Source organism: Mustela nivalis (assembly GCF_964662115.1).
Source record: "Mustela nivalis genome assembly, chromosome: 7".
NCBI lineage: Eukaryota > Metazoa > Chordata > Mammalia > Carnivora > Mustelidae > Mustela > Mustela nivalis.
In genome coordinates this window covers 109,327,349-109,353,447 of record NC_139026.1, presented here as the reverse complement: position 1 = coordinate 109,353,447, position 26,099 = coordinate 109,327,349, and the positions used below count along the sequence as shown (strand labels likewise).

The following is a 26,099-nucleotide window of genomic DNA, read 5'->3' as shown; positions in this document are numbered from 1 at the left end:
TTCCTATATTGTACCTATATTGCTGCAGTGCTCTGATGAAATTCTTGTAAGAGACCTGAAAGGACAAGACAACCATCTGGAGTTCAAACCAATATCACTATTACCCATATAATAACTGTATTTCTTAGGATGATAAAGATGCAGTTTGGAGTAGAGGCTTTCAAAATGTGTAAAGTACAACCCACATTAAGAAATGTATATATTATTCATATCTACATACATATTTATATAAAAATAAACAATTTCATCAAATAATACAGTATAAATGTATATTGCTATATACATGCACCTCTTTGTTCTCTTGCTGTTTAATTTTTTAAATACTACTTATAGTACCAAAATCAATTTCACAACCACTAATGGAAAACTACAGTTTGGGAAACACTGTACTAGAGCCACAACAGTGAACACATGCTATGGCATTCCAAGGATACAAAGCACATAACAAAATGTATAAAACAGTGACTTTCTGATGCTATTCACAGGTACTTATATCTTTGCTTTCTAGACATAGTTGCTTAAATAATTTAAAGGCTGCTCTTTTCTCTAGGAAGTAAAAGGAAAGATTAAAATCTGCCTTCTGTTCCCAGAATTCTAATGACTCCCAAGGTAGACACTGGAGATAAACTATATCTGGAGAAGTAGTTCCAGCACAGAGTTAGAATTTCTCCAAAAATACAAAAGATAATATCATAACTAAAACATGGCTGAATTATAAAGATTAAATAGTAACTACAAAAACCCATTTCCCTTCTCAAATAAGATAAAGCAGATTAAGTATAATTTTAGGGTCAGCAGAAAAGGATTAACTATAACATCAAATAATATCTAGTTAATTTTAAAATCAGACTCTAATTTATCCTGAACAAAAACTTACAAATGTGCTCAATATTCCTTTTCGAAACCCCATCCTCTCTCCAGCAATGTCCCCATAGTTTTTCTTTTCCTAAGTATCTTTCCTCCAAACACATTCCCATAAATGCTGTTTTATTTATCATCCTTCCCTTTAACTTACTTTTTTATGATGAGAAGAAAGAAGAGATGCTTCTAAAACAGGTTCCAAACTTCCTTGGTGGCTGTCATTATCACCTCTCCTTGTACCATCCAGTTGGTGTCCTTTTCTGAGCCTTATATCTGGCTCTGGAGTCCTGCTGCACCCCAATCGGTTTTCTGCTGTCTGGTTCATGGGCCACCCAAGCCTTTCTTACAAAGAGGTCTTTCTTTCTGTCCCTTCTGGGAGTATGGACTTTCTGGATAGTGAGTTGACCCTAAGGAGAAGAAAGTTGTAAATTAATATATTTTAAATAAACACATTAAATGAGTGCTGGGGGAAGACAGAGGTTAGATTATAATACACTCAAACAACAGAATACCCAGCAATCATTAAAAAATAATGCAACAGGGAGCCTGGGTGGCTCAGTCGGTTAAGCATCTGCCTTCAGCTCAAGTCATGATCCCAGAGTCCTGGGACTCCCAGCTTAGCAGGGAGCCTGCTACTACTCCCTCTCCTTTGCCCCTCCTCCGGCTCAGGTGAGTGGTGAACTCATAGGGCACCTGGGTGGCTCGGTCAATTAAGCCTCTGTCTTTGGCTCAGGTCATGACCCCAGGATCATGGGATCCAGCCCCGCATCAGGCTCCCTACTCAGGAAGAAGACTGCTTCTCCCTCTCCTACTACCCCCCAGCTTGTGTTCCCTCTCTCACTGTCTCTCCTTCTGTCAAATAAAACAATAAAATCTTTTAAAAAATAGAACAAGGTATAAAATATCTATATTTGCTAACAGGAAAGATGGCCAAAATCAATTTTTTAAAAAATCAGGATACAAGACAACATGTACACTGTTCCCAAAAGTTGTAAAAGTATAACTGTATACATACACAGAATAATTACCAGAAAGTATACAAAACTGTGCTCTTGGTACCAAAGTTCTCACTTCTAAGGTCTGAAGTGAGAAAACTTTTCATTTTGTTCTGCCTGCATTTTTTTTTTTTTTACAATATATCATTTTACAATATGCCATTACTACTTCAAATATACCAATTTATATCACTTTTTCAACTAAAAACCAGGCCAAACTGCAGAAAGAATATGTGGATTTTATGCATAATAGCTGGGTCTTACATACCCAGTCTCATTTAAACATCACAATGACCTCAAAGGGTATATTTGAATTATCTACTTTTCAGGTGAGGAAAACAAAATTCACCATACTTTGGAGGAAATAAACAGGACAAAGTCTCTGACTTTCATAGCACATATTATTGGCAATGTTTTGCATTCAAGTTCCTTAACTGTCTGACATTTCAATATTTGAGTTGTTTTGAATTCTAACTAGACTAACCTGGAAGGCCAGAAACTCAGGACTGAAGCATACTTCTTTTACACTCCTTAAGTTCCCAGAAAGCGCTATCACTAAATGTTTAATGACTATTTGACAGATAACATTTAAATGTTCTTGAGTGGTAAAAACTCTCAGAAATCATCACTCTATCTCTAAATTAGGCTGTAGTAAGTCCTTGGAGTTCAATTATTTCAGGTCCTTGGCCCTCTACCTCTTAAAGTCACAGTACAAAAGCTTAACTTAGACATGTAGTCACATATACTAATAAGGTCATTATCACAGCCAATCCAACTAGAAACAAACAGAAGCAGCCAGGGTATGTGTTACGCATAAAAGTCCATGAGATTCAAAGTTCTTCCTGGAGGAAAGGAGGACTAAGGCAAAGTGGGAGGGCTTGGATAGCATACTGGGTGGCTCTGTCAGTCAAGCATCAACTTTTTTTTTTTAATGATTTTATTTGTCAGAAGGGGGGCACACAGCAGGAGAGCGGCACAGGCTCCCTGCTGAGCAAGATATGCAAATATGCCCAGTATGGGACTCCATCTTAGGACCCTGGGATCTCAGGACCCTGGGATCATGACCCGAGCTGAAGGCAGATGCTTAACTGACTGACCCACGCAGGTGTCCTAAGCATAGAATTCCTCATTTCAGTGCAGGGAATGATCTTAGGGTTGTGAGATTCCGCTCCACCACAGACTTCGCACTGGGCATGGAGCCTGCTTAAGATAATTCTCTCTCTCCTCTCCCTCTGCGCGCCCCCTGCCTCCAAAAATAGGAAAAGAAAAAACCAAGCTCTAGGCAGGTTAGTTTGCAAAAGACAATGAGGGAATAAGATAACTGGTAGGAGTTCTCCTGGTGTCTAACAAAAATTAAACACTAAAACCCAGAAACCATTCCTTCAAAGAAGCTGGAATTTGATGGGATTAGTCTGCAGAACCATTATAGTCCAGGGCACTCTTAAAATCATTAGGGCAATTAGCTGGCAATTAATGAAGTTTTTAACAGCTGAGTGTGTTCAGGGACAAAGAAAAAAGAGAACCCAACCCTTATCACGTTAGATTATCACCTTAGATAACTGTGCGCATATCCAAAATTATACCTCCCTGAGAAACAATATCAGAAGCTGAACACTAACGGGGAAAGACACAAACCAAAACAATCTGTCACCGATCCGTTAACACGGCAAGTTAACAAGCAAAGAACAAACACTGGAAGAGGGGGTCCAGTACCTAGAGTTGCTACATTATCTAAAAGGTCCAGTATCCAATAAAAAGTTAGGAGGCATGCAAAGAAACAGGACAGAATATCCACTAATGGGGAAGAAAGAGAAAAAAATAGGTAACAAAGGTGATCAAAAGGTACAATCCTGGGGATATAATGTACAGATATTAACTATAGTTGGGCACCTGGGTGGCTCAGTGGGTTAAGCCTCTGCCTCTGGCTCAGGTCATGTTCTCAGGGTCCTGGGATCAAGCCCCACATCAGGCTCTCTCTTCAGCAGGGAGCCTGCTTCTCCCTCTCTTTCTGCCTACTTGTGATCTCTCTCTCTGTCATATAAGTAAGTAAAATCTTAAAAAAAAAAAGTATAATAACAAACTTAAAAGTCATTAGATGGGCATAACAGAATTGCAGAACAAAAAATAAGCAAACTTGGATATAAATAAGACCTTATGCAAACCAAAAGATAGAAAGAAAAGCAGCAGTAAAATGAAGAGACCCTCAAAGGTCTTCCAGAAACCATGAAAAGTGTAAGAACATAGAGGGGGTGAGAAACCTCCAAATGCCCAGGTTCAGCATACAGGTCAGCCACTGGTCATGTCCCCTTAATTACCTCCTCTTAAAAACTGTCAGCCTATAATCCTACATCCAGCAAAACTACCCTCCAAAAGTGAGGGAGAAATAAGACATTTATAAACAAAGCTCAAGTGGTCTGTGATCACTAGACCTGCCCTGCAAGAAATGCTCAAGGGAATTCTACAAGGTGAAATGAAAAGGAACTAGACAATACTCTAAAACTATACAGAGAAATAAAAAATTATAAATTATAAATGGTTTGTAACTGTATTCATTTTCTATGTGATTTAAGAGACTAATACATTCGTTTAAGATTGATTTGAGAGAGCGAGCGAGCGAGCACACGTGCTTTTGAGTGCGAGGGACAGAGAGAGAGGGAGAGAATCCACAAGGAGACTCCCCACTGAGCACAGAATCCAGGGCAGGGCTCAATCCCTGGACCCCAAGGATCATGACCTGAGCCAAAATCAAGAGCCAGATGCCCAACTGACTGAGCCACCCATGTCCCAAGAAACTAATACATTTAAAGGAAAAAACTAACAGCTAGTACTACTGTAACTTTTTTTTTTAAGGTTTTATTTACTTATTTGTCAGAGAGAGAAGGAGTACAAGCAGGTAAAGCTGCAGGCAGAGGGAGAAACGACTCCCCACTGAGCAAGAAGCCCAATGCAGAACTTGATCCCAGGACCCTGGGGTCATGACCTGAGCAGAAGGTAGCCACCTAACTGACTAAACCATGCAGGCATCCCCAACACTAAGGAATTTAAACAATGCACTGCAAATCACTGCATGTTTTTGTTGTTGTTAATCAACAAACAGGAATGCAGGAAGGAACAAAAAAAGCTACTGGGTATACAGAAAATAGCACAGGCTGAAAGTGAAAGGATAGGAAAAGATATTTCACACAAATACCAACCAATAGAGTGCAGGAATGGCTGTACTGATAATAGACAGAACAAACTTCACATCAAAAAAAGATTTTAAGAGATGAAGAAGGATGGGGCGCCTGGGTGGCTTAGTCAAGTGAGCATCTGCCTTCAGCTCAGATATGATCCCGTGGTCCTGGAATCCAGTCCCGCATCCGGCTCCTTGCTTCCAGGGGAGCTTGCTTCTCCATCTGCCTCTACTTCTCCCTCTGTTTCTCATGAACAAATAAGGAAAATTAAAAATAAATAAATAAATAAAAGATAAAGGACATTGTATTGAAATGCAGAAAGGAATACGTAATTTCTTGTTATGTTCCAAATCCTTGGAAATTTTTAAAAGGTGCTTATACTTAATGCTTTTGGTAATAAAACACTATATTCAGAGCTTGGGATTAATTTCATTATTTGTTAATCTTCAAATTTATTAAATTTATCTTAGAACAGATATACGAAGTACAAAATTCTGATCTTAGAGGAAGAGTTTTCAGTCTTTACTATTATGATGTTTGCTGTGGGGTTTTTTTTTCCATATGACTTCTATGAAGGTTTCCTTCTGTTCCTATTTTACCGAGTGCTTTTATCATGAGAAGGCACTGAATTTTGTCAGATGCTTTTTCTGCATTATTTGTGATGTGCATGTTTTATTCCTTCATTCTGTTGATGTGGTATTTTACATTTTTACAGTTTTTTACATTGATTTTACATGAGTAGTGGTCTCATCCCTCATACATACACAATGACAGAATTAAAAAACTCATCATAAAATGACAACTCCAAAGTCACATTTTTAATGTAATAAAGGAGTTAAATTATTTTATACATATAATTCTTATATACAGTATAGCCTGTTTATCACATACAGCTCACTTAAGCCAGACCTTTATAGAGACAAATCACCAAAAATGATTTTTAGTTTTAACATTTCCAAATAACTCATTATCAACAGTATGTGGATAGCTGAGTTACAGGTCTCACAGAATATAAGCTACTGTTTGCTAATGCCATGTGACAAACTTTGGTCTGTCATAATATAATCTCTTTCTGGGACACCTGGGTAGCTCAGATGGTTAAGCCTCTGCCTTCAGCTCGGGTCATGATCAGGATCATGATCAAGTTCTGTGTCAGGCTCCCTGCTCAGCAAGGAGACTATTTCTCCCTCTCCCTGCAACCCCCTCCACTTTGCTTGTACTCTCTCTTGCTATCTCTCTCTCAAATATATACATAAAACCTTTAAAAAAATAAATAAATAAAATCTCAGGGCACCTGGGTGACTCAGTGGGTTAAAGCCTCTGCCTTCGGCTCAGGTCATGATCTCAGAATCCTGGGATGGAGCCCCGCATCGGGCTCTTTGCTCAGCGGGGAGCCTGCTTCCTCCTCTCTCTCTGCCTGCCTCTCTGCCTACTTGTGATCTGTCAAATAAATAAATAAAAATCTTTTAAAAAAATAAATAAATAAAATAAAATAAAATCTTTCCACAAGCAAGTTTTTTAAGTGATTCTCAAAGAGCTGTTCTTTGCAAATGCCTTTAGAATTGCTATATTCTCCCTAAATAAAAAAGTAACACTACTAAGTCCTTTAATTTCTAACTCTTCACAAGGAAAGGAAAACAAAACTTGGTCATCTTGAAATAAAGAAGGTTGCTATTATTATATTAGCCTTACTTTTGTACATTCTATTTTTCAGATTTCTGAATTACTATGTCCCTGAATGTCTTAGATGCCTGTATAATGGACAGAGGACCTGAGCCTCAGAGGTTGAGATCTAACCACAATAATATAAAGCAAAAATCAGATCCAGGGGAACCTGGGTGGCTCAGAGGGTTGAGCCTCTGCCTTCAGCTCAGGTCATGATCTCACGGTCCTGGGATGGATCCCCTCACTGCACTCCCTGCTCAGGAGGGAGCCAGCTTCCCCCTCTCTCTCTGCCTGCCTCTCTGTGTACCTGTGATCTCTCTCTCTGTCAAATAAATAAAGTCTTTGGGGAAAAAAAAAAACATCAGATCCAGATCTCACAACTCTGACTCCCCCACTGAGTTCAAATTCTTGGTAGAGAATGTTTAAATTGCCAAAAAGACCGTCTTAACCTAGTTCATCTAGGTAGTTCATCCTTACCTATCATTAACATTATCATACTAACTTTCACCTAAGGGCTGCTCCACTTTAAAAACATTTACCTTGCAATAAAGAACTTTAGCTCTAAAGAAAATCACTTAATGGCATTCATAGTCATTTCATCAAACCTGACATTTATTTTTTTGTAAGAGTGTCCAGGGCTTTTTAGTTCCAGACAAGTTATTTGTCCCAAAGGCACACTTTCTGTCAAACTATGAATTCCCTATGAATTTCCTACATTCCCTATTTTCAAATAGTTGTAAGCCTGTCAACTGGGACACTGAATTAAACCAAACCACTGTGTATTTGCCTTATGTTTTCCTACTTAATGACTGAAGGCTTTAACTTTCCAAGTTATATTCTCCAACTTGCTGATACAGCAATCAATTTGCTAAATACATAGATTTACTAGCCTTAGTGGACAGTATTACACATTATTGCTAAAGATATTTCTCCCTTATCCCAAATTCCTATATCCAACCCATTAGCAAATGCTACAGATTTTACCTCCAAAATACCTCTCAAATTCTTTTCTTTTCCTTTTCTCTATCACTTCTTAGGCCAGATTATCAGTATCTCTAACCAAGAATACCTTTGGTAATCCCCTAATGGGTCTCCTTGTTTCTATTCTCAAACCTACAGTCTATACAAAGCGTTCTTTCAAACAGTAAAATCATACCAATTACCCCCGCTAAAATACCTCCAGTATATTTTATTCCTTGTGCAAAAGAAAACCAAAATCTTTTCCATATCTCCACAAGGCCCTTCATGATTTGGTCCTTATCAACCTTTGCAATTTAACTCATAAAGCTCCCTAACCTGTTCAGTTATTCTTCTGATCCTTGTCTATACCAATCCTGATAGTCATCAAGACCTGGAAAAAGACCTGGTCCCTAAAGTCACCTTTTCCAAAAACATTTACACGACCACCCTTACCTAACACAGCATTACCCCACCCTCCAAACCAGTCACTGATAGTACTTTACACTGTTTAATTTCCTTCATAGCCCTTACCACTCTCTGAAATCATTTTATTTATTTGACAGAGAGTGAGAGAGCACAAGCAGGGGGAATAGTAGAGGGAGAGGGAGAAACAGGCTCCCCACCAAGCAAAGAGCCCAATGTGGGGCTCAATCCCAGGACCCCTGAGCCGAAGGCAGATGCTTAACCATTTAAGCCACCCTGAAATCAAATATTTTTACTTGTTTCCTTTTTTATTATCTATCTTCCCCAACTACACCATCAGTTCTAAAAATACAAACCTCATCTGTCCTGTTCACCACACATATCTCTAACAGTGCCTGTCATGTAGTACATCCTCAAATTTTACCTGATGATTAAATGAAGCTTCCATTAGAAATTTCTTGATACTGGATCACCTGAGTGACGGAGTAGGTTAAGTATCTGCCTCAGCTCAGGCCATGATCTTAGGATCCTAGGACTGAGCCCCGCTTCAGTCTCCCCACTCAGTGGAAATCTGCTTCTCCCTCTCCCTCTGTCCCTAACCACCCCCCCATCATGTGCATATACCTTCTCAAATTAATTTTTTAAATCTTAGAAAGAAAGAAAGAAATCAATCAATCAATCAATCAATCAATCCTGGGGCACCTGAGTGGCTCAGTGAGCTAAAGCCTCTGCCTTCAGCTCGGGTCATGATCTCGGGGTCCTGGAATCGAGCCCCCACGTCGGGGTCTCTGCTCGGGAGGGAGCCTGCTTCCTCCTTTCTCTCTGCCTACCTCTCTGCCTACTTGTGATCTCTGTCTGTCAAATAAATAAAATAAAATCTTGAGAGAAAATAAAAAAAGAAAGAAAGAAATCCTTTGGTGTCATGGACTGAACTCTATCTCCCCAAAATTCATGTTAAAGCCCTAACTCCAAGTACTTTAGAATGTTGAGTACTAAATTTGATGACAGGGCTATTGATGAGGTAATTAAATTCATAATGGCGGGGCCCTTATCAAATATGACTGGTATTCTTATAAAAAGAAGAAGACACCAGAGATGCAGATGCATAGAAAAAAGGCCATATGCGGACACAGCAATAAAGAAACTGTTTACAAGCCATGAAGAGAGACCTCAGGAGAAACCAAAACTGCCAACACCTTGGTTTTGGGCCTTTAGCCTCCACAATTGTGGGAAAATAAATTTCTGTTGTTTAAGCCACCCAATCTGTGGTATTTTATGGAAGCCCTAGCAAATGAATACATCTGTCTTTCAATAGTAGCACATTCCTTCAGAAATAAATGAAAATAAATTACATATCAATGTTTATCTCTAGTAGTAGACATCATAATGTCCCTTTAGATAGTCGTTGACCATTTAATTTTTAACCACTTAATAAGCATCTGGGGAAACAGCTTCAAGAGCATACAAGAACTAGTCAGTGTTCAGGACCCTCAGGCAGGATCAACAAACTTTTTCTGTAAAAGTCCTGATAGTAAACATTTTAGACTTTGCAGGCCCTAAAAGGCATCTGGTACAGCTACTTAACTCTGACACTATGGTGCAAAATTGCCCTTAGACAATACATAAGTGAATGGGTATGGCTGTATACGAATTAAGTTTTATTCGTGGACATTGAAATATACATGTCATATCATTTACAGTCATATGTCACAAAATAACTTTTCAAAACTATTCAAAAATGTAAAAACCATTCTTAGCTCATGAGCCTGCAGGCTACATTTCACAACCCTACCCTAAAACAAAATTTATCATATCCATTTTACAGATGAGGAAATCTCCAGGTTTCCCCTAGAGAGCAATGATTAATATAGCATCCCAATGCTTAGACTACAAGTATGTTCATCTATTTCCATCTATAAAACTATGCAAATAGCAGAACAAAAAGATGTCACAATTTGGGTTTATCCTATCCTAAAGAACTCTTTCTTTACCAAACCTAAAAAATTCACTGTTTTCCTTAAGTTATATTTCTTCTCACACCATGAAGGAAATTGAAAAAAAAAAAAATTATAGAAATTGACAGATCAGATGACATATCCCCCTATTAACCCAAGAGTGGCCAGAAGGCACCAGAAACAAGATACAGAAAAACATAACACCATTAGATTTTGGTTTAATAAAGATTTTCTAAAATGGAACAAGTAACCCAAAACAAAAATTTTAAAAACTATCCTAGGTCACAATTCTGTAACTGTTTCCAGATGCCCTCTTTCTCTGCATTAAACAATAACCACAACATGGTAACCTTTGTTTTTTAACTCTTTAAAAAAATTTTTTTTGCCCCTTCTCAAGCTTAGGTAAATGGAAAATATAAAAGGCACTGAGAGGAATCCTCACCAGTAAGAAAATGGCTATCAGAATATCAGAAAACAGTGGCTTAAATTACCTTTTGAAAAAGTTAAACAGAAGGATATGTATTCAAAAGAAAATTTTCAATCTAGAGATAAGAATTAAGTTTGGCAACCAAGTCAGACCTGAAACTTCCACCTAAAAATCCCTCTCTTTTTAAAAGGTAAGGTAAGTAAGGGCACCTGGGTGGCTCAGTTGGTTAAGTGTCGAACTCTTGATATCAGCTCAAGTCATGATCTCAGGGTATGGGATCAAGCCCCTCATCAGGCTCCATGCCCAGTGTGGAGTCTGCTTGGGATTCTATCTTCTTCTGCCTTGCTCAATCAATCAATCAATCATTTTAAAAAGAGGTTAAGTAAATTATGGTTGTAAAGTGGAATAATGTCTCCCACTACCAAAGATGTCTACACTTAATCCCTGGAACCTGTAACTATGTTATAAAACATGTCAAAAGAGAATTAAGGTTGTGCATGGAATTAAGTACTTGACTTTTAAGAGTATAAAGGAGCCCTGAGACCAAAAAGTTTGCTAACACCTGAGCTAAACAAAAGCCTTCAGCAGACAAGAAATGAACTGAGATAGTGGAGTGTGATTTTGATTCTTTAAATTTTCATCAAGTCTTTCATCATGTCAAGACAAACATATTTTTATATTTGTAATTTTAAAACCATTTAATTAAGCTCAAGTTAAAACAAGGTAATGTCTCACCCCTACTTAAGATCTTAAATGACTGCTCACAGCTTGCGGAATAAAGTAAAAACTCCTCAGTGCAGCACAGAAAGCATCCAATCTTCTCCTTACCAGAAAGCCACTTCAGGTACACTAAATTCTAGACTACCCAATGTACTCAGCTCCCTCTCGTCTCTCCAGGTGTCTTCCATGTTGCACGCGATCTGGAACCACCTCCACTTTCATTTTACTAGCTTTCTCTTTTTTCAGAACTCCAGTCAGGTATCCATCCCCATCTCCTCCAGGAAGCATCCTAAGACAGGCTAATTACCTCTGTGTGTTATCATGGTTTCATCTGCAGCAACCCACCGTTTCCTTACTTACCTACTGTTCCCACTAGAGTATGAGCATAATAATAAGCATAAGAATAAGAATAGAGAGCAGCACTTTAATCACCTTTTAAATCCATAGCCAAGTTACACTTCCTGACACAAAATAAATTTTCAAATGTCTTCTGAAGGAATTCATGTTTTCTAACTTTGGATTTTCCTTTCAACTCTGGGGTGCCTGGGTGACTCAGTTAAGTGTCTGCCTTTGGCTCAAGTAATGATTCCAGGGTCCTGGGATGAAGCCGTACAACTGGGCTCCCTGCTCAGCGGGGAGCATGCTTCTCCTTCTGTCCCTCTCCCTGAACCTGTACACTCTTTCATTCTCTGTCTCTCTCAAATAAATAAAATCTTTAAAATTTTTTTTCCCTTCCAACTCTATTACTGCCCCCCAAAGCCTTTATGTAAGTCATCCCCCTAAAAAGAATTTTTATATGGCAATATAAAATTAAAAAAGAAATCTTGCAAGAAGAGAGTATCTCACTCAAAAACTTTAAGTGACCTGCCCCAAATATACTTAATAAAGATGGACTTTTTGTTGTTATTAATTAATGCAACTATTAATTTCCATTTTTAAGAAAAGTGTTCCTTTGCTTTTCAAAAGAATATGAATACAGAAATTTAGTCCCAGATCAAAATAGAGAAAAATATTCACGAAAATGGCTTCACCATTCAACCAGAAGAAAATCTCTTAACTGTACCCACTCCTTTAATAAACGTGCCTATGGAGCTGCCAGATAGTTCTGAGTAGCAGACTTCACTGACCCCCAAAAGGTCATCACCTAGGGAGAAAGGAGGGACCAGCGTAACTACTAACCTTAGATAAGATGATTTCTCCAGGCTGGAGAATTCACGTATTTACTTATCTAGTATTTTATTCTTTTAGGCTCTGGAATTCTCCCAGACACTCTTTACAAAATAAAAAGGAACAAAAATACAAATTCCCAGGGTACCCGGGTAGCTCAGTCATTAAGTGTCTGCCTTCAGCTCAGGCTCAGGTCCTGCGATCAAGCCCCACATCAGGCTCCCTATTCAGCAGGAAGCCTGCTTTCCCTCTCCCACTCCCCCTGCTCATGTTCCTGCTCTCGCTATCCCTCTACTGCTGTCAAATAAATAAATATAATCTATATATATCTAGATTATAATATAATATATATATAATATAATATATATAATATAATCTATATATATATATATATCTCCCTGGTCAGGGAAAAAGGAGTTGTTTTGGTTTTCTCTAAAACAAGAAATGACAGAATTAAACCTTTTTTTGGCCCAACATGGAAAATTAAATTCAATTTATAAATAAAACAGAAAATAATAAAACTTACTAAGGTGTGCCCATAAGGGAATAACACATTAAAATCAAGTATTGATAATATCCTAATATTTACTTCCACCCCTGAATAGAAAAAATAATCAAAAAAAGTGAATATGACATATAGCAACTCTAAGACACTGACCAAATCCTCAATTCCAAGTAAGACTATAGAAAGAGTAGGGGTAATGCTGTGGTAAAAAGTCAGTTTGTAGGGGCACCTGGGTGGCTCAGTCAATTAAAGCATAGGACTCTTGATTTTGGCTCAGGTCATGATCTCGTGGAGCGTACTTAAGATTCTCTCTCCCTCTCTCTTCTAAGCCTCCCCTCTACATCCCCCCAACCCTAGCTACTTGTGCTCCCAAATGAATAGAAGTCTAGGATGCCTGGGTGGCTCCTAGACACTGGGTGGCTCAGTTGTTAAGCATCTGAGTCCTGCACTGGACTCCTTGCTCAGTGAGGAGCCTGGTTCTCCCTCAGTCTGCTGCTTCCCTCACTTGTGTGCGCGCTCGCTCGCTCTCTCTCTCTCTCACTCTGGCAACTAAATAAATAATAAAATCCTTAAAGAAAGAAGGAAGGAAAGTCAGTTTGTGTAACAAACTGTGTTTCTTCCATTAAAGGAAGACTAATAAACAACTCACTGGTGTAGTCCTTTTCCAGCATTTCTTTAACAAACCATCTTTCTATATGGTAAACTTAGAAATTATAAATAACACCATGAAGACAACTTCATACCAATTCCAGGAGGAACTAACTGGTTTTGAAACACAATTCAGCAGAAAACCTAAAGCCTGATAACAAACACGTATTTTCTACATGACAAATTAATAACACTCTTAAAAATAAAAAAATAAAAAATAAAAAAACCTGAACTATGAACTATGAAAAGAACTATAAAAAGTGCGCTGAGGGGCACCTGGGTAGCTCAGTGGGTTAAAGCCTCTTCCTTCAGCTCAGGTCATGATCTCAGGGTCCTGGGATGGAGCCCCGCATCGGTCTCTCTGCTCAGCAGGGAGCCTGCTTCCCCCCCTCCCTGCCTGCCTCTCTGCCTACTTGTGATCTCTCTCTGTCAAATAAATAAATAAAATCTTTTTAAAAAAAGTGTGCTGAAAGAAAAAGTATTTAGATACTGAATATCTAATAAAAGGAGACCACAATTTCAAACAGAAATAAATACATGTTATTTAATATAAACACATGCTGTCAAGTACCCATTCTCTGATTTATTCTTCAAAACAACTGCAAAGATTCAATACTTCTCTTCTACAACTGAGGAGTCTGAGGCTCAAACAGGTTGAGCAGGTAACTCAAAGCCTCAACGAAGCTGGCAAGTAGAATAGAATTCAAACTCAAGTCCTTCACACTTTCTCCATTCAGCCATGATGCCCTAAGTAGAAATGAAAATGGGCCAAAAATATGCACAGTAATGGTGACCAATTTTTTTGTACCAAAAATAAGGGTACATGGTTTAGCTAGAAATGTATTTTCCTAACTTTAAATTTCTGTATTTGAAATATAACTTCAAAACGTCCAATTTTATGACCTACAAAAAAAAGAAAAAAAAATTGATCCAGTAATTCTACTGGTAGTTAACTTGCAAAAGAAGTTACTGCAGGTCTCAAGAGTTTAATTATTACCCTTAGAGCATGCTGTCTCAAGGAAAGCCTGTTTCCCTGCCTATAAAAGGAAGTATATGTGAAAGAATCTTAACTAGACTAAATGCACACTCAGGCTATATCATAATAAGAGGAAATTAAGCATGTATCAAAACTATATCTAAGGCCTTCAATAAACTATTACATGAAGTTCTGAAGTAATCAAGAAACAGAAGATCCAGATGACAAACATTAATTTCTTGAGTTTTCAAAAGAACACAGTATCACCACTTTCTTAAGTGAAACCACTGAGAAGCTTAAAAACAAAAAAGTTAGACCTCAGAATTATACATATAACCAGTGTTACTCATTTCTGGATAGCAATATAAACTGCAGTAAATCTCCAGTGTACACAGAACAGGATCTGGATCTGCAGTCCTAGTACATAAAGAACTACCTAAAAAAAATGGCCTTGACTTCTTGACCTAATAACCCTACTCTTTGGAATTTCTCCTTGAAATATATACTAAAGCAATAGAAAAAGGGGAAATCTATAAGCACAAAAGCATTTTATTTTAGGGAGAAAAAATTAAAAAGCAGTTAACCAATAACAAAAGAATGGTAAGCCACATCCACTTTTTTCATTAGAATATTAAGTACATTTAGAAAATGGACAAATATGGTCTGTTTACAGTATCTTAAAGTTAAAGAGCAAGACAAAATCTTATTACAATTAAGTAAAAACAAGCTTTACAGATATATAAAAATGTGTGTGCCTAAGTATAAAGGTTAAAAAGGCAATTTACCTAAATGAGTTGAAAACTTAGGTCCACACAAAAAGTTGCACAAACGTTTATAGTAGCTTTATTCATGATTACCAAAAGTTGGAAGCAAGATATTCTTCCATAGATGAATGGATGAACTGTGATACGTCAACATAACAAAATATTACACAGTAATAAAAAGAAACAAGCTATCAAACCATGAAAAGAAATTTACAAAAGGAAACTTACACAAATCCTGCTAATGGAAAAATGCCAATCTGAAAGGCTACACATTGTATGATTTCAACTATATGACATTCTAGAAAAGAGAAAATTAGGGAGACAGTAAGAAGATCAGTGATTAACAGGAGTTCAGGGAGGAGAGAGAGAGATGAATAGGTGGAGCACAGGGTATTTTTAGGGCAGTGAAACTATTCAGTATAATACTGCAATGGTGGATACATACACATTTTCACAACCCAAAGAATAAACCCTATTGTAAACTATGGAATTTATAGTTAGTAATACTATATCAATACTGGCACATCAACCATAACAAATATACTACACTAATGAGTGATAACAATACTAGAGAAAACTGGAGGGAATGAGAGAGGGTATATGGGAACTCTCTACTTTCCACTCAGTTTTTCTAACAATTTAAAATTTCTCAAAGTAAGAAAAACAAAAACAAAAACAAAATAACAAAGTATTGGGGCATCTAGGTGGCTTAGTTGGTTAAGTGTCTGCCTTCAGCTCAGGTCATGATCCCAAGGTCTTGGGATGGAGCCCAACCCTGTTCCTGCTCATCAGCAAGCCTGCTTCTCCCTTTCCCTCTGCCTACGTGTGCTCTTCGTCAAATAAATAAATCTTTAAAAAAACAAAAAGTATTAGTTTTTCAAAAAAGAAACTTTCACAAAACAAGAGACAAAGACTTCCCCAAACAAAAGCTGAGGGAGTTACTCACTATCACACCTGCCTTTCAAGAACTGTTAAACAGAGTTCTTCAAACTGAAATGAAAGGATACTAATTAATAACATGGAAACATATAAAATTGTAACACTCACCAACAAAGGCAAGTATACACTCAAATACAGACCAATACTGTACTGATGGTGTGCACATCACTTTCAACTCTAATATTAAAAGTTAAAAAACAAACTATTAAAAATAAGTATAGCTGCAAGTGCCTGGGTGGCTCAGTGGGTTGGGTGTCTGCCTTCAATTCAGGTCATGATTTCAGGGTTCTGGGATCCAGCTCTGCATCAGGCTCCCTACTCAGGGGGACAGTCTACTTCTCACTCTCCCTCTACACCTCCCCACCTCTTGTGCGCATGCTCTCTCAAATGGATAAATAAAATCTTTAAAAATTTTTTTATAATTAAAAACACCTATAGCTATAATATTTTGCTAGTGACTACCCAATATAAAAATACGTAAATTGTGACATCAATAATATAAAAAAGATGGGATGGGCAAGTGTTGAATATGTTGTTATCTGCTTAAAATAAGCTGTTATGCTTTTCTGTAAGCCTCATACAACCAAAATGAAAACAGCTCTAGTAGATACTTAAAAGATAAAAAAGATTCAATGCATACCACTATTTTTTTAAAAAATTATTAAATCATGAAAAGACAGCAAGAAAGGAAGAATGGAACAAAGGAAATTAAAAAGTCAGAAAACAGTAAAATGGCAACAGTAAGCCCTTACGTATCAATAATAGTTTAAATGTTAATGGATTTAACATTTCATGGATTCTTCCATGAAAAACATGAGTCTGTGAGTACATTAAAAACAAGATCCATTAATATGTTCACTACAAGAGATTCACTTTAGCTACAGGGACATATACAGGCTGAAAACAGATGGAAAAAGATATTCCATGCAAACAGTAAACGAAAGAGAGCAGGATATTACTCAGCCATCAAAAAGAATGAAATTTTACCATTTCCAGTGTGTGGATAGAGTGTATTATGCTAAGCAAAATAAGTCAGCCAGAGAAAGACAAATACCACATGATTTCACTCTTGTGTGGAATTTAAAACAAAACATATGAACATAGGGGTAGGGGGAAAAAAGAAAGAGGGGGAAGGAAACCTTAAGAGACCCTTAACTATAGAAAACAAACTGAGGGCTGACGGAGGGAGGTGAGTGAGGAATGGGCTAGATGGATGATGGGTATTAAGGAGGGTACCTGTGATGAGCACTGGGTGTTATATTAAGCAATGAATCACTAAATTCTATACCTAATACCAATTTTACCATATATGTTAATAAACCAGAATTTTTTTATTAACATAAAATGTATTATTTGCCCCCGAGGTACGTATCTGTGAATCATCAGGTTTACACATTTCACAGCACTCACCATAGCACACACCCTCCCCAATGTCCATAACCAGCTAGAATTTTTTTTTTTAAGATTTTATTTATTTATTTGACAGAGAGAGATTACAAGTAGGCAGAGAGTCAGGCAGAGAGAGAGAGGAAGAAGCAGGCTCCCTGCTGAGCAGAGAGCCCGATGCGGGACTCGATCCCAGGACCCTGAGATCATGACCTGAGCCGAAGGCAGCGGCTTAACCCACTGAGCCACCCAGGCGCCCTAGAATTTATTTTTATTAAGATTTTATTTTGAGGGATGCCTGGGTGGCTCAGTGGGTTAAAGCCTCTGCCTTCGGCTCAGGTCATGATCCCAGTGTCCTGAGATCGAGCCCAGCATCCGGCTCTCTGCTCAGTGGGGGGGTCTGCTTCCTCCTCTCTCTGCCTGCCTCTCTGCCTACTTGTGATCTCTGTCAAATGAATAAATGAAATCTTTAAAAAAAAAAAAAAAAAGATTTTATTTTGAAAGAGTACCTAAGCAGGGGGAGGGGCAAAGGCAGATAGAGAATTTCAAGTGGACTCCATGTTGAGTGCAAAACCCACTTTGGGGCTCAATCTCACAACCCTGAGATCATGACCTGAGCAGAAATCAAGAATCAGATGCTTAAACAATTCAGGCACCCAGGTACCCCAACTTACTAGAATTTAAATACAAACCTGAAAATTTAAAAAAAAAGAGAGAAGTAGCTGTACTTATTATATTACAGCTGTACTTAGTATAATAAACTGTACTTATTATTGTACTTATTATAAGCTGTACTTACACTTATTAGACAAAAATAGACTTTTAGTTAAAAACTATGAAAAAAGATAGACATTATGTAATAATAAAGGGGTCAACCCAAGAAAAGCATATAATAATTGTAAATACACATGCAACAAACACCAAAGAACCTAGATAAATAAAGTAATTATTAACCAAACTGAAAAGACACAGAGACAGCAATACCCACTTTCAAAAATGGGTAAATCATCCCAATACAAAACCAGTAAGGAAATACCTGCCTTCAATAACACATCAGATCAAAGAGACCTAATAAATATATAGAACATTCCATCCAACAGCAGCAAAATATACAATCTTCTCAAGCACATACAAAACATTCTCTAAGATCAATGACATGTTAGGCCTCAAAATAAGCCTTAACTAATTTAAACAGACTAAAAGTATACCTAGCATCTTTTCCAACCACAAGGTATGAAACTAGAAAACAGTATCAGGAGGAAAATGGGTACATTCACAAAAATGTGGATATTAAATGACATGCTCCTGAACAGCCAATGGGTCAAAGCAAAAATCAAGAGAAATTTTAAAAACACTGAGACAAAGCTGGAAAAAAAATGTCAAAATTTCTGGGTTGCCACAAAAGGGTTTCTAAGAGGGAAGTTCAAACCAATACCTACACTGAGAAAAAAGAAAAACCTCAAATAAACATTCCAACTTAACACTTCAAGGAGCCAGAAAAAGAACAAACTAAGCCCAAAGTTAGCAGAAGGAAATAATACGATTAGAACAGAAATAAAACAGAGACTAGAGAAACAATTTTAAAAACCAATGACACTAGTATGTGGGCTTTTTATTTTTTGTTTTTTTTATGATAAACAAAACTGACAAAACTTTGGCTAGGCCAATCAAGCAAAAAGATTCAAATAAATAAAATAATGACAGATACTGCAACTGATACTGAAGAAATGGAAAATATCTTAAAATACTACTACGAACAATTACACGCCAAAAAATTGAATCTGGAAGAAATGGATAAACTCCTACAATCATACAATCTACCAAGACTTACTCATGAAAAAATAAAAAATCTGAACAAACCAGTAACGAAAAAGTAAGAAGACTGAAACAGTAATCAAACATCTTTAAACAAAGAATGCCTATGACCTTCTTTGGTAAATTATTTCAGTAATTTAAAGAATTAATGCCATTTCTTGTCAAACTCTTCCAAAAAACTGAAGAGAAAGGAGCACTTCCAAATTCATTTTACAAGGCCAGCATTACCCCAATATTAAAGCCAGACAAGGACACACTACAAGATAAGAGAATTACAGGCTAATATCCCTGATAAACATAGATGCAAGTATCCTCAGCAAAATAACAGGAAACCTAATTCAATAGCACATTTAAACAATTATACACCATGATCAAGTCAAATTTATCCCTGGGTTGCAAAGGATGTTTCAACATATGCAAATCAACAAATGTATTACACTACATTAACAGGAACAATATGATCACAGTTCATATGATCAACTCAACAGCTAACACCTCAATAGCTAATGACAAGCTAACATATTCAATGGTAAAAAGCTGCAAAGCTTTACATCTAGGATCAGGAACAAGACAAAGATGCCCATTCTCACCCCTTCTATTCAATATGGCATTGGAAGCCAGAGTACTTGGGCAAGAAAAAGAATTATTAAAAAGCCATCCAAATCGGAAAAGAAAGAAAATATTTTTGTAAATGACAAGACCTTGTGTAGAAAAAACAGCAAAGGGGTGCCTAAGTGGCTCAGTCGGTTAAGCCTTCGGCTTAGATCATGATCCAGGGGTCCTGGGATGGAGCCCCATGTCAGGCTCCCTGCTCAGCTGGGAGTCTGCTTCTCCCTCTCCTTCGGCCCCTCCCCCAGCTGGTTCTCTCTCTCTCTCTCTCTCTCTCTAGCCCAAATAGACAAAATCTTTAAAAAAAAAAAAAAAATTAAGGCTCCACCAAAAACTGTCAGAATAAACAATTTACTGAATGTAAATTTGCAGGATACAAAACCAATATACAAAAAAATCAATTAATTGCACTGAAGCATCAAAAAAATATTAAGAAAACAACCTCATTTACAATAGCTTTAAAAAAGATGAAATACTTGGGAATAAATTTAACTGAGGAGGTGAAAGATGTATACACTGAAAACTCTTGTGATATTGATGGGAGAAATTGAAAAGACACAAATCAATGGCAAGTTAGTCCATGCTCATGGACTGGAAGAATTAACACTGTTAAATGTGCATAGTACCCAAAGCAATCTACAAATTCAAGGCAATCCTACCAAAATTCCAGTGGCATTTTTCACAGAAATAGGAAAAAAAAGTCTTAAGATCCATATGGTACCAAAATGAACTCCAAGTAGTCAAACCAATCTTGAGCTAAAAAAACAAAGCTAAAGGTATCACACTTCCTGATTTCAAAATACATTACAAAGCTACAGTAATCAAAACATATGGTACTGGCATAAAAACAGACATAGATTAATGAAATAAAATAGAGCCCAGAAATAAACCCAAGCAACTAGTCAACTGATCTTCAACAACAGTACCAAAAACACACAATGAGGTAACAATGGTCTCGTCAATAAATGGTGTTGCGAAAACTGGATATCCACATGCAAAAGAATGGAACTTGACCATTCTCTCACACCATACACAAAAATCAACTCAAAATAAATTAGACTTAAATGTAAGAAATGAAACTATAAAACAGGAGGGAAAACGGGGGGAAAGCTTCTTGACATTAGCCTAGGAAATGATTTTTTTCAATAGGACCCCAAAAGGTAATAAAAACAAAAAAGATGGTAGGATTACATTAAACTAAAAAGTTTCTACACAGCAAAGAAAACAATCAGCTGAGTGAAGACACAACCTATGAAAAGAGAGAAAATATTTGCAAACCATACATCTGATAAGGGGCTAATATTCAAAATACACAAATAGCTCAAACAACTCAAAAGCAAAAAAAAACAAATAATCCAACTAAAAAATAGGCAAAGGATTTGAACAGACATATCTCCAGAGAAAACACACAAATGGCCAATAGTATATGGAAAGGTACTCAACATCACTAGTCATCAGGGAAAAGCCAATCAAAACCAGGAGATATTACCTCACCCCTGTTAGAACTGCTATTATCAAGAAGACAAAGTTAACATGAGCTGACGAGGATGATCCAGCAATTCCACTTCTGGGTATAGCCAAGAAAATGAAAAGATACCAGGATCTCAAAAAGATGTCTGCACTCCATGTTCATTTGACGCATTACTCCCAATATATGTATGGGTAAAAACAAAGTGTCCATTGACAGATGAATGAATAAAGAAATTAGAATATATTTAATATTTCATTACACACACACAGCACTGAAAGAAGGAAATCCTGCCATCTGCAACAACATGGATGAAACGGGGGGATATTATGCTAAGTATAATGAGCCAGACACAGACTGACAAATATCACATGAACTCACTTATATGCAGAATCTAAGAGAATCAAACTCATAAAAACAAAGTAAAAAGGCAGTTGCCAGGGGCTGGGTAATGCGGGACATGGAGAAACATTAATCAAAGGGTACAAAATCTCAGATACACAGGATGAGTAAGTTCTGGAGATTTAATATACAGCATGGTAGCTACAGCTAATAATTTTGTATTGCATACTTGCCATCTACTAAGAGGGTAAATCTTAAGTGTTTTTAGGACCAAATAAAAAGGGAGGTGAGAATATGTTACGTGAGGTAATGGATATGTTAATTATTTCACTGTGGTACGCACTTCACTATATATATACATGTGTGTATCTATATACACACACGTGTGTGTGTGTGTATATATATCAACCAAATCATCCTTTTCTCCTAAATTATATATAATTTTTTACTTCTCACTTAACCTCAGTAAAGCTAGAGGGGGCAGAGAAGGAATCTACGTAGCAGAGCACTATTCACAATGGCCAAAAAGCTTCAAGAACAGATGAATGGATAAACAAAACGTGATATAATCATAATAGAGAATATTCTTCAGCCATAGAAAGAAACGAAATTCTAATATATGCTACAAATGAATGAATAACATAACATTATGCTATATGCTACATATTAAAAAAACCAGACACAAAAGACCAGTACTGTATGACTCCACTTAAATGAGGTTACCAGGATAGGCAAATTCATAGACTAAAGCTAAAACAGAGGTAACCAGGAGGTGGGGGAAGGAAGGAGTAGGAAGTTATTGGTTAACTGTAAACATTGTCTTTCTGGAATGATAGAAAAGTTGGGGAAATAGCAGTGATGATTACAAAACACTCCTAATATATTTAATACCAATGAATTGTACACTTAAAAATGGGTAAGATGTGAATTTTATGATACATATTTTTCACCACAATAAAAAAAAAAAATGAAGTACTGATACATTCTAAAACATGGATGAATCTGAAAAACATTTGCTAAGTGAAAGACATCAAATAAAAAAGGCTGTATTATTTTATGATTCCATCTATATGAAATATCCAGAATAGGTAAATCCATATGAACAGAAAGCTAGACTACCAGCTGCCAGGGGCTGGACTGAGGAGAAAATGGAATAACTGCTTGATAGGTATGGGGGTTTCCTTTTGGGGTGATAAAGTTCTAGAACCAAGCTGTGGTGATAGTTGCACAACACTATGAATGTACTCAATATCACTGTATTGTATACTTTTAAAATGATGAATTTGGGGGCACCTGGGTGGTTCAGTCAGTTATTTGACGGTTCTTGATCTCAGCTCAGGTCTTAATCTCAAAGTTATGAGTTCAAGCCCCAAACCATGCCCAGCTGGTTGCTGAGATTACTTTAAATTAAATTTTTAAAAAGTGATTTTTCCACAATTTTTAAAAAGAAACCTAGAGTATTAAAATGTGTAATGCTTTACTGTTAGCTTTATCAATGTACAATTTCTTTCAAATAAATATATATGGTATAAACTAATTTTTAATAAGGTAAGCGTCATTTATTTGTCACAGTAGCCAAAAAAAACTTAAAATCTATGGTATAATTTATACTAGTAAGAGGACTGATCATTGCAATTTGTTGGGCTTTTTTTTAAGATTTTATTTATTGATTTGACAGAGAGAGAGAGAGCGGGCGAGTGAGAGAGGGAACCCAAGCAGGGAGAGTGGGAGAGGCTTCCCATGACCTTGGGATCATGACCTGATCCAAGGCAGATGCTTAAGGACTCAGCCACCCAGGCGCCCCTGATCATTGAAATTTGTAAATAATTAGCCACAGTTTTAACTTGCTTCTCCCCCAAACCTTTAATTAAGGTCAAATAAAATCTTTTAAAATTATAATTTACACTCTTCCACTCTGTGCTTATCTCCTTGTAGAGGTGCTAATGATCAGCAAACTGACCAGGAAATTTTGTAAAGAAACAAAATGCCAGGAGTTTAGATCATCGAAAACCCAGGTAATCAAATATTGCTATAAACAATATAATGAGATCTTCCAAGTGTTTCTACTAAAACCATATTAACAGTCTTCTCAAAAAATTTGTCTCCTAGGATTCTGAGTAAAATTCACTGCTAAGGGTAAAGACCTACTAAGCATAACTTTTTCTGCCTAAGCTCTGTTAAGAATACTTTAATATCTGTAACTACAGTAATTATGATTATGTAAGGATCTAGAGATATATCCAATTATCTCTAGAGATGCCTCAGAATTCTCCTAAACAATGAAATAAATTAGCTTAAAATGTGAGAATCACAATGCACTTTCAGAAATGGGGACATACTATATAGTGGCATAAGGCAGTTACTTAAGCAATATAGAATACTTTTTCCTCCACATTTTTTTGTTCACTCCTTTCCAGTGTGCCTTAGCTCTTAGCTAAGGAGCCTAGGATAAACTGTACCATTAAACAAGGCCACATTCCTATCATGTGAGTTCAGCTTTATTCCCTACTTATTCATTCACTCATTTCTTCAAATGAAGTTTACTATATGCCAAGTTTTGTGCTTTTCCCTGATTTCTTACTACAGTTTTACTACAAGGCAAGAGATAGTTATATGGATGACATTTCTTTCTCTTAAGAAATAAGTAGAAAGAATAGAATACATAGAAAATATAAGCAGGTTTTGGGGGGAATGGAAACTAAATTTAGAAGATAACTATTCAGGGTAAGATAAAATAATTAGAAGGTATTAAGAGCAAACATCACTCAAAAAATAAAAAAGCATATGGTAATATATATCCATTTCCTATGCTTGTCATCCTAAAGAAAAATACTATTAAAAAAAAAAAGATTGCCTAATGATTTTTAAACTATTAAAGAAAAAACCGTTCCAAGTCAAAAAAAATCAGGAACTTTTAGTTCCTCCAAAAACTAAGTAATACTCAAACAATACACAAAAGCCAGTGTTCAAATATTTATTGTAGTATATTAGGAATCAAAAAACTAACCTCAGCCTCATGGCCTCCAGCACATTCTAGGGATAATGGGAAAGATAAATAGGCCTGTGGTGTAATATTATTATCTATCATGATGCTCTACTGCAAGTTGCAAAAAGAAATTATGGGTGAAGGAGAAAAAAGATTTAGGTAAGCCACAGAGAACAAAAGTATTAAAACAATGAACTGTCCCACCATTAAACAAATGACTATCTAGTGAGGAAGAGTAAAAAACTGGAAAAGTATTTGAAACTAGGCTTTAATTTGTTCTAAGAGTCTTAACAGTAAAGGGAGTAATACAGGAGAAGGAAAGTAAGACTTCTGAGTATCTGTCAATAAGAAGAGTTAATCTTTATTCTACTTATACAGAAAATTTTCACTCATCAAGATTCTATGAATACTGTGTTGTATCACAAAGAGCTTTAAAAAAAATACAGATGGAAAATAGCTGGTAGGAAGAAACAAGTAAGTAAGAGGTACTTGAGTCTCTGAATAGGTGCAGAAATCCTATACAAATTTGGCCACTGCATTTTCACAAATAGAGCACATCTGGGTCTTTTAATATCTTTGGGTGGCCAGGAAAATACCACTGAGTTTTTCAAATCCTACACTTCCTCCTCAGATTGCTAGGCCCCTCCTTCCCAATATCTAGAGTAAATACTCTCTTACTGAGTGAATTATTATGCTTACAATGTTTGTTGAAAAGGCTCATTTTCTTTCTTTCCCCCCCCCCCAAGATTTTTATTTATTTATTTCACGGAGAGACAGGGAGAGAAGGAATACAAGCAGGGGGAGTGGGAGAGGGAGAAGCAGGCTTTCAGCCGAGCAGGGAGCCTGATGTGGGGTTCGATCCCAGGACCCGGGACCATAACCTGAGCCGAAGTCAGATGCTTAACTGAGCCACCCAGGTGCCCCGAGACTCATTTTCTGTATAAAATCGTTTAAGCATACATTCCACTACTTTTCTTTTTAGGAAATACATTCTTGGGCGGGTGGCTGAGTCACCTAAGCATCTGCCTTCACCTCAGGTCCTAGGATTGAGCCCTGCATCAGGGTCCCTGCTCATTGGGGAGCCCCTCTCTCCCTCTGCCACTCCCCTTGTTCTCTCTCATTCTATCCCTGTCTAATAAATAAATAAAATGAAAAAGAAAATAAGAAATGAAGGAAGGAAGGAAAAGAAAGAAAATACATTCTTGCAAACTAACTTGTCCATAGGCATAGACTTACTTTTGAAATTTGTTGTGGCTATGTTCCCAGAAAACGTAATAGAGTCTCTTGTATAGATTATCAAATATGAAACTATAGA

General features: G+C 36.9%; 1 protein-coding gene across 8 annotated transcripts in view; it reads right to left on the bottom strand.

The window, feature by feature from the left end:
- ADIPOR2 (adiponectin receptor 2) overlaps window positions 1–26,099 on the bottom strand; it is a 94,545-nt gene that overhangs the window by 44,792 nt on the left and 23,654 nt on the right. For 6 of the 8 annotated variants that reach the window (XM_082738194.1, XM_082738191.1, XM_082738196.1 and 3 more), the window contains exon 2: window positions 1,016–1,268. In XM_082738194.1, coding sequence (XP_082594320.1) covers window positions 1,016–1,186 — 171 coding nt within the window. In that variant the 5' untranslated portion in view covers window positions 1,187–1,268. Of the gene's footprint in view, window positions 1–1,015; window positions 1,269–6,323; window positions 6,470–26,099 lie in introns of all 8 variants that reach the window. The other 2 variants (XM_082738192.1, XM_082738198.1) reach the window with 2 other exon arrangements.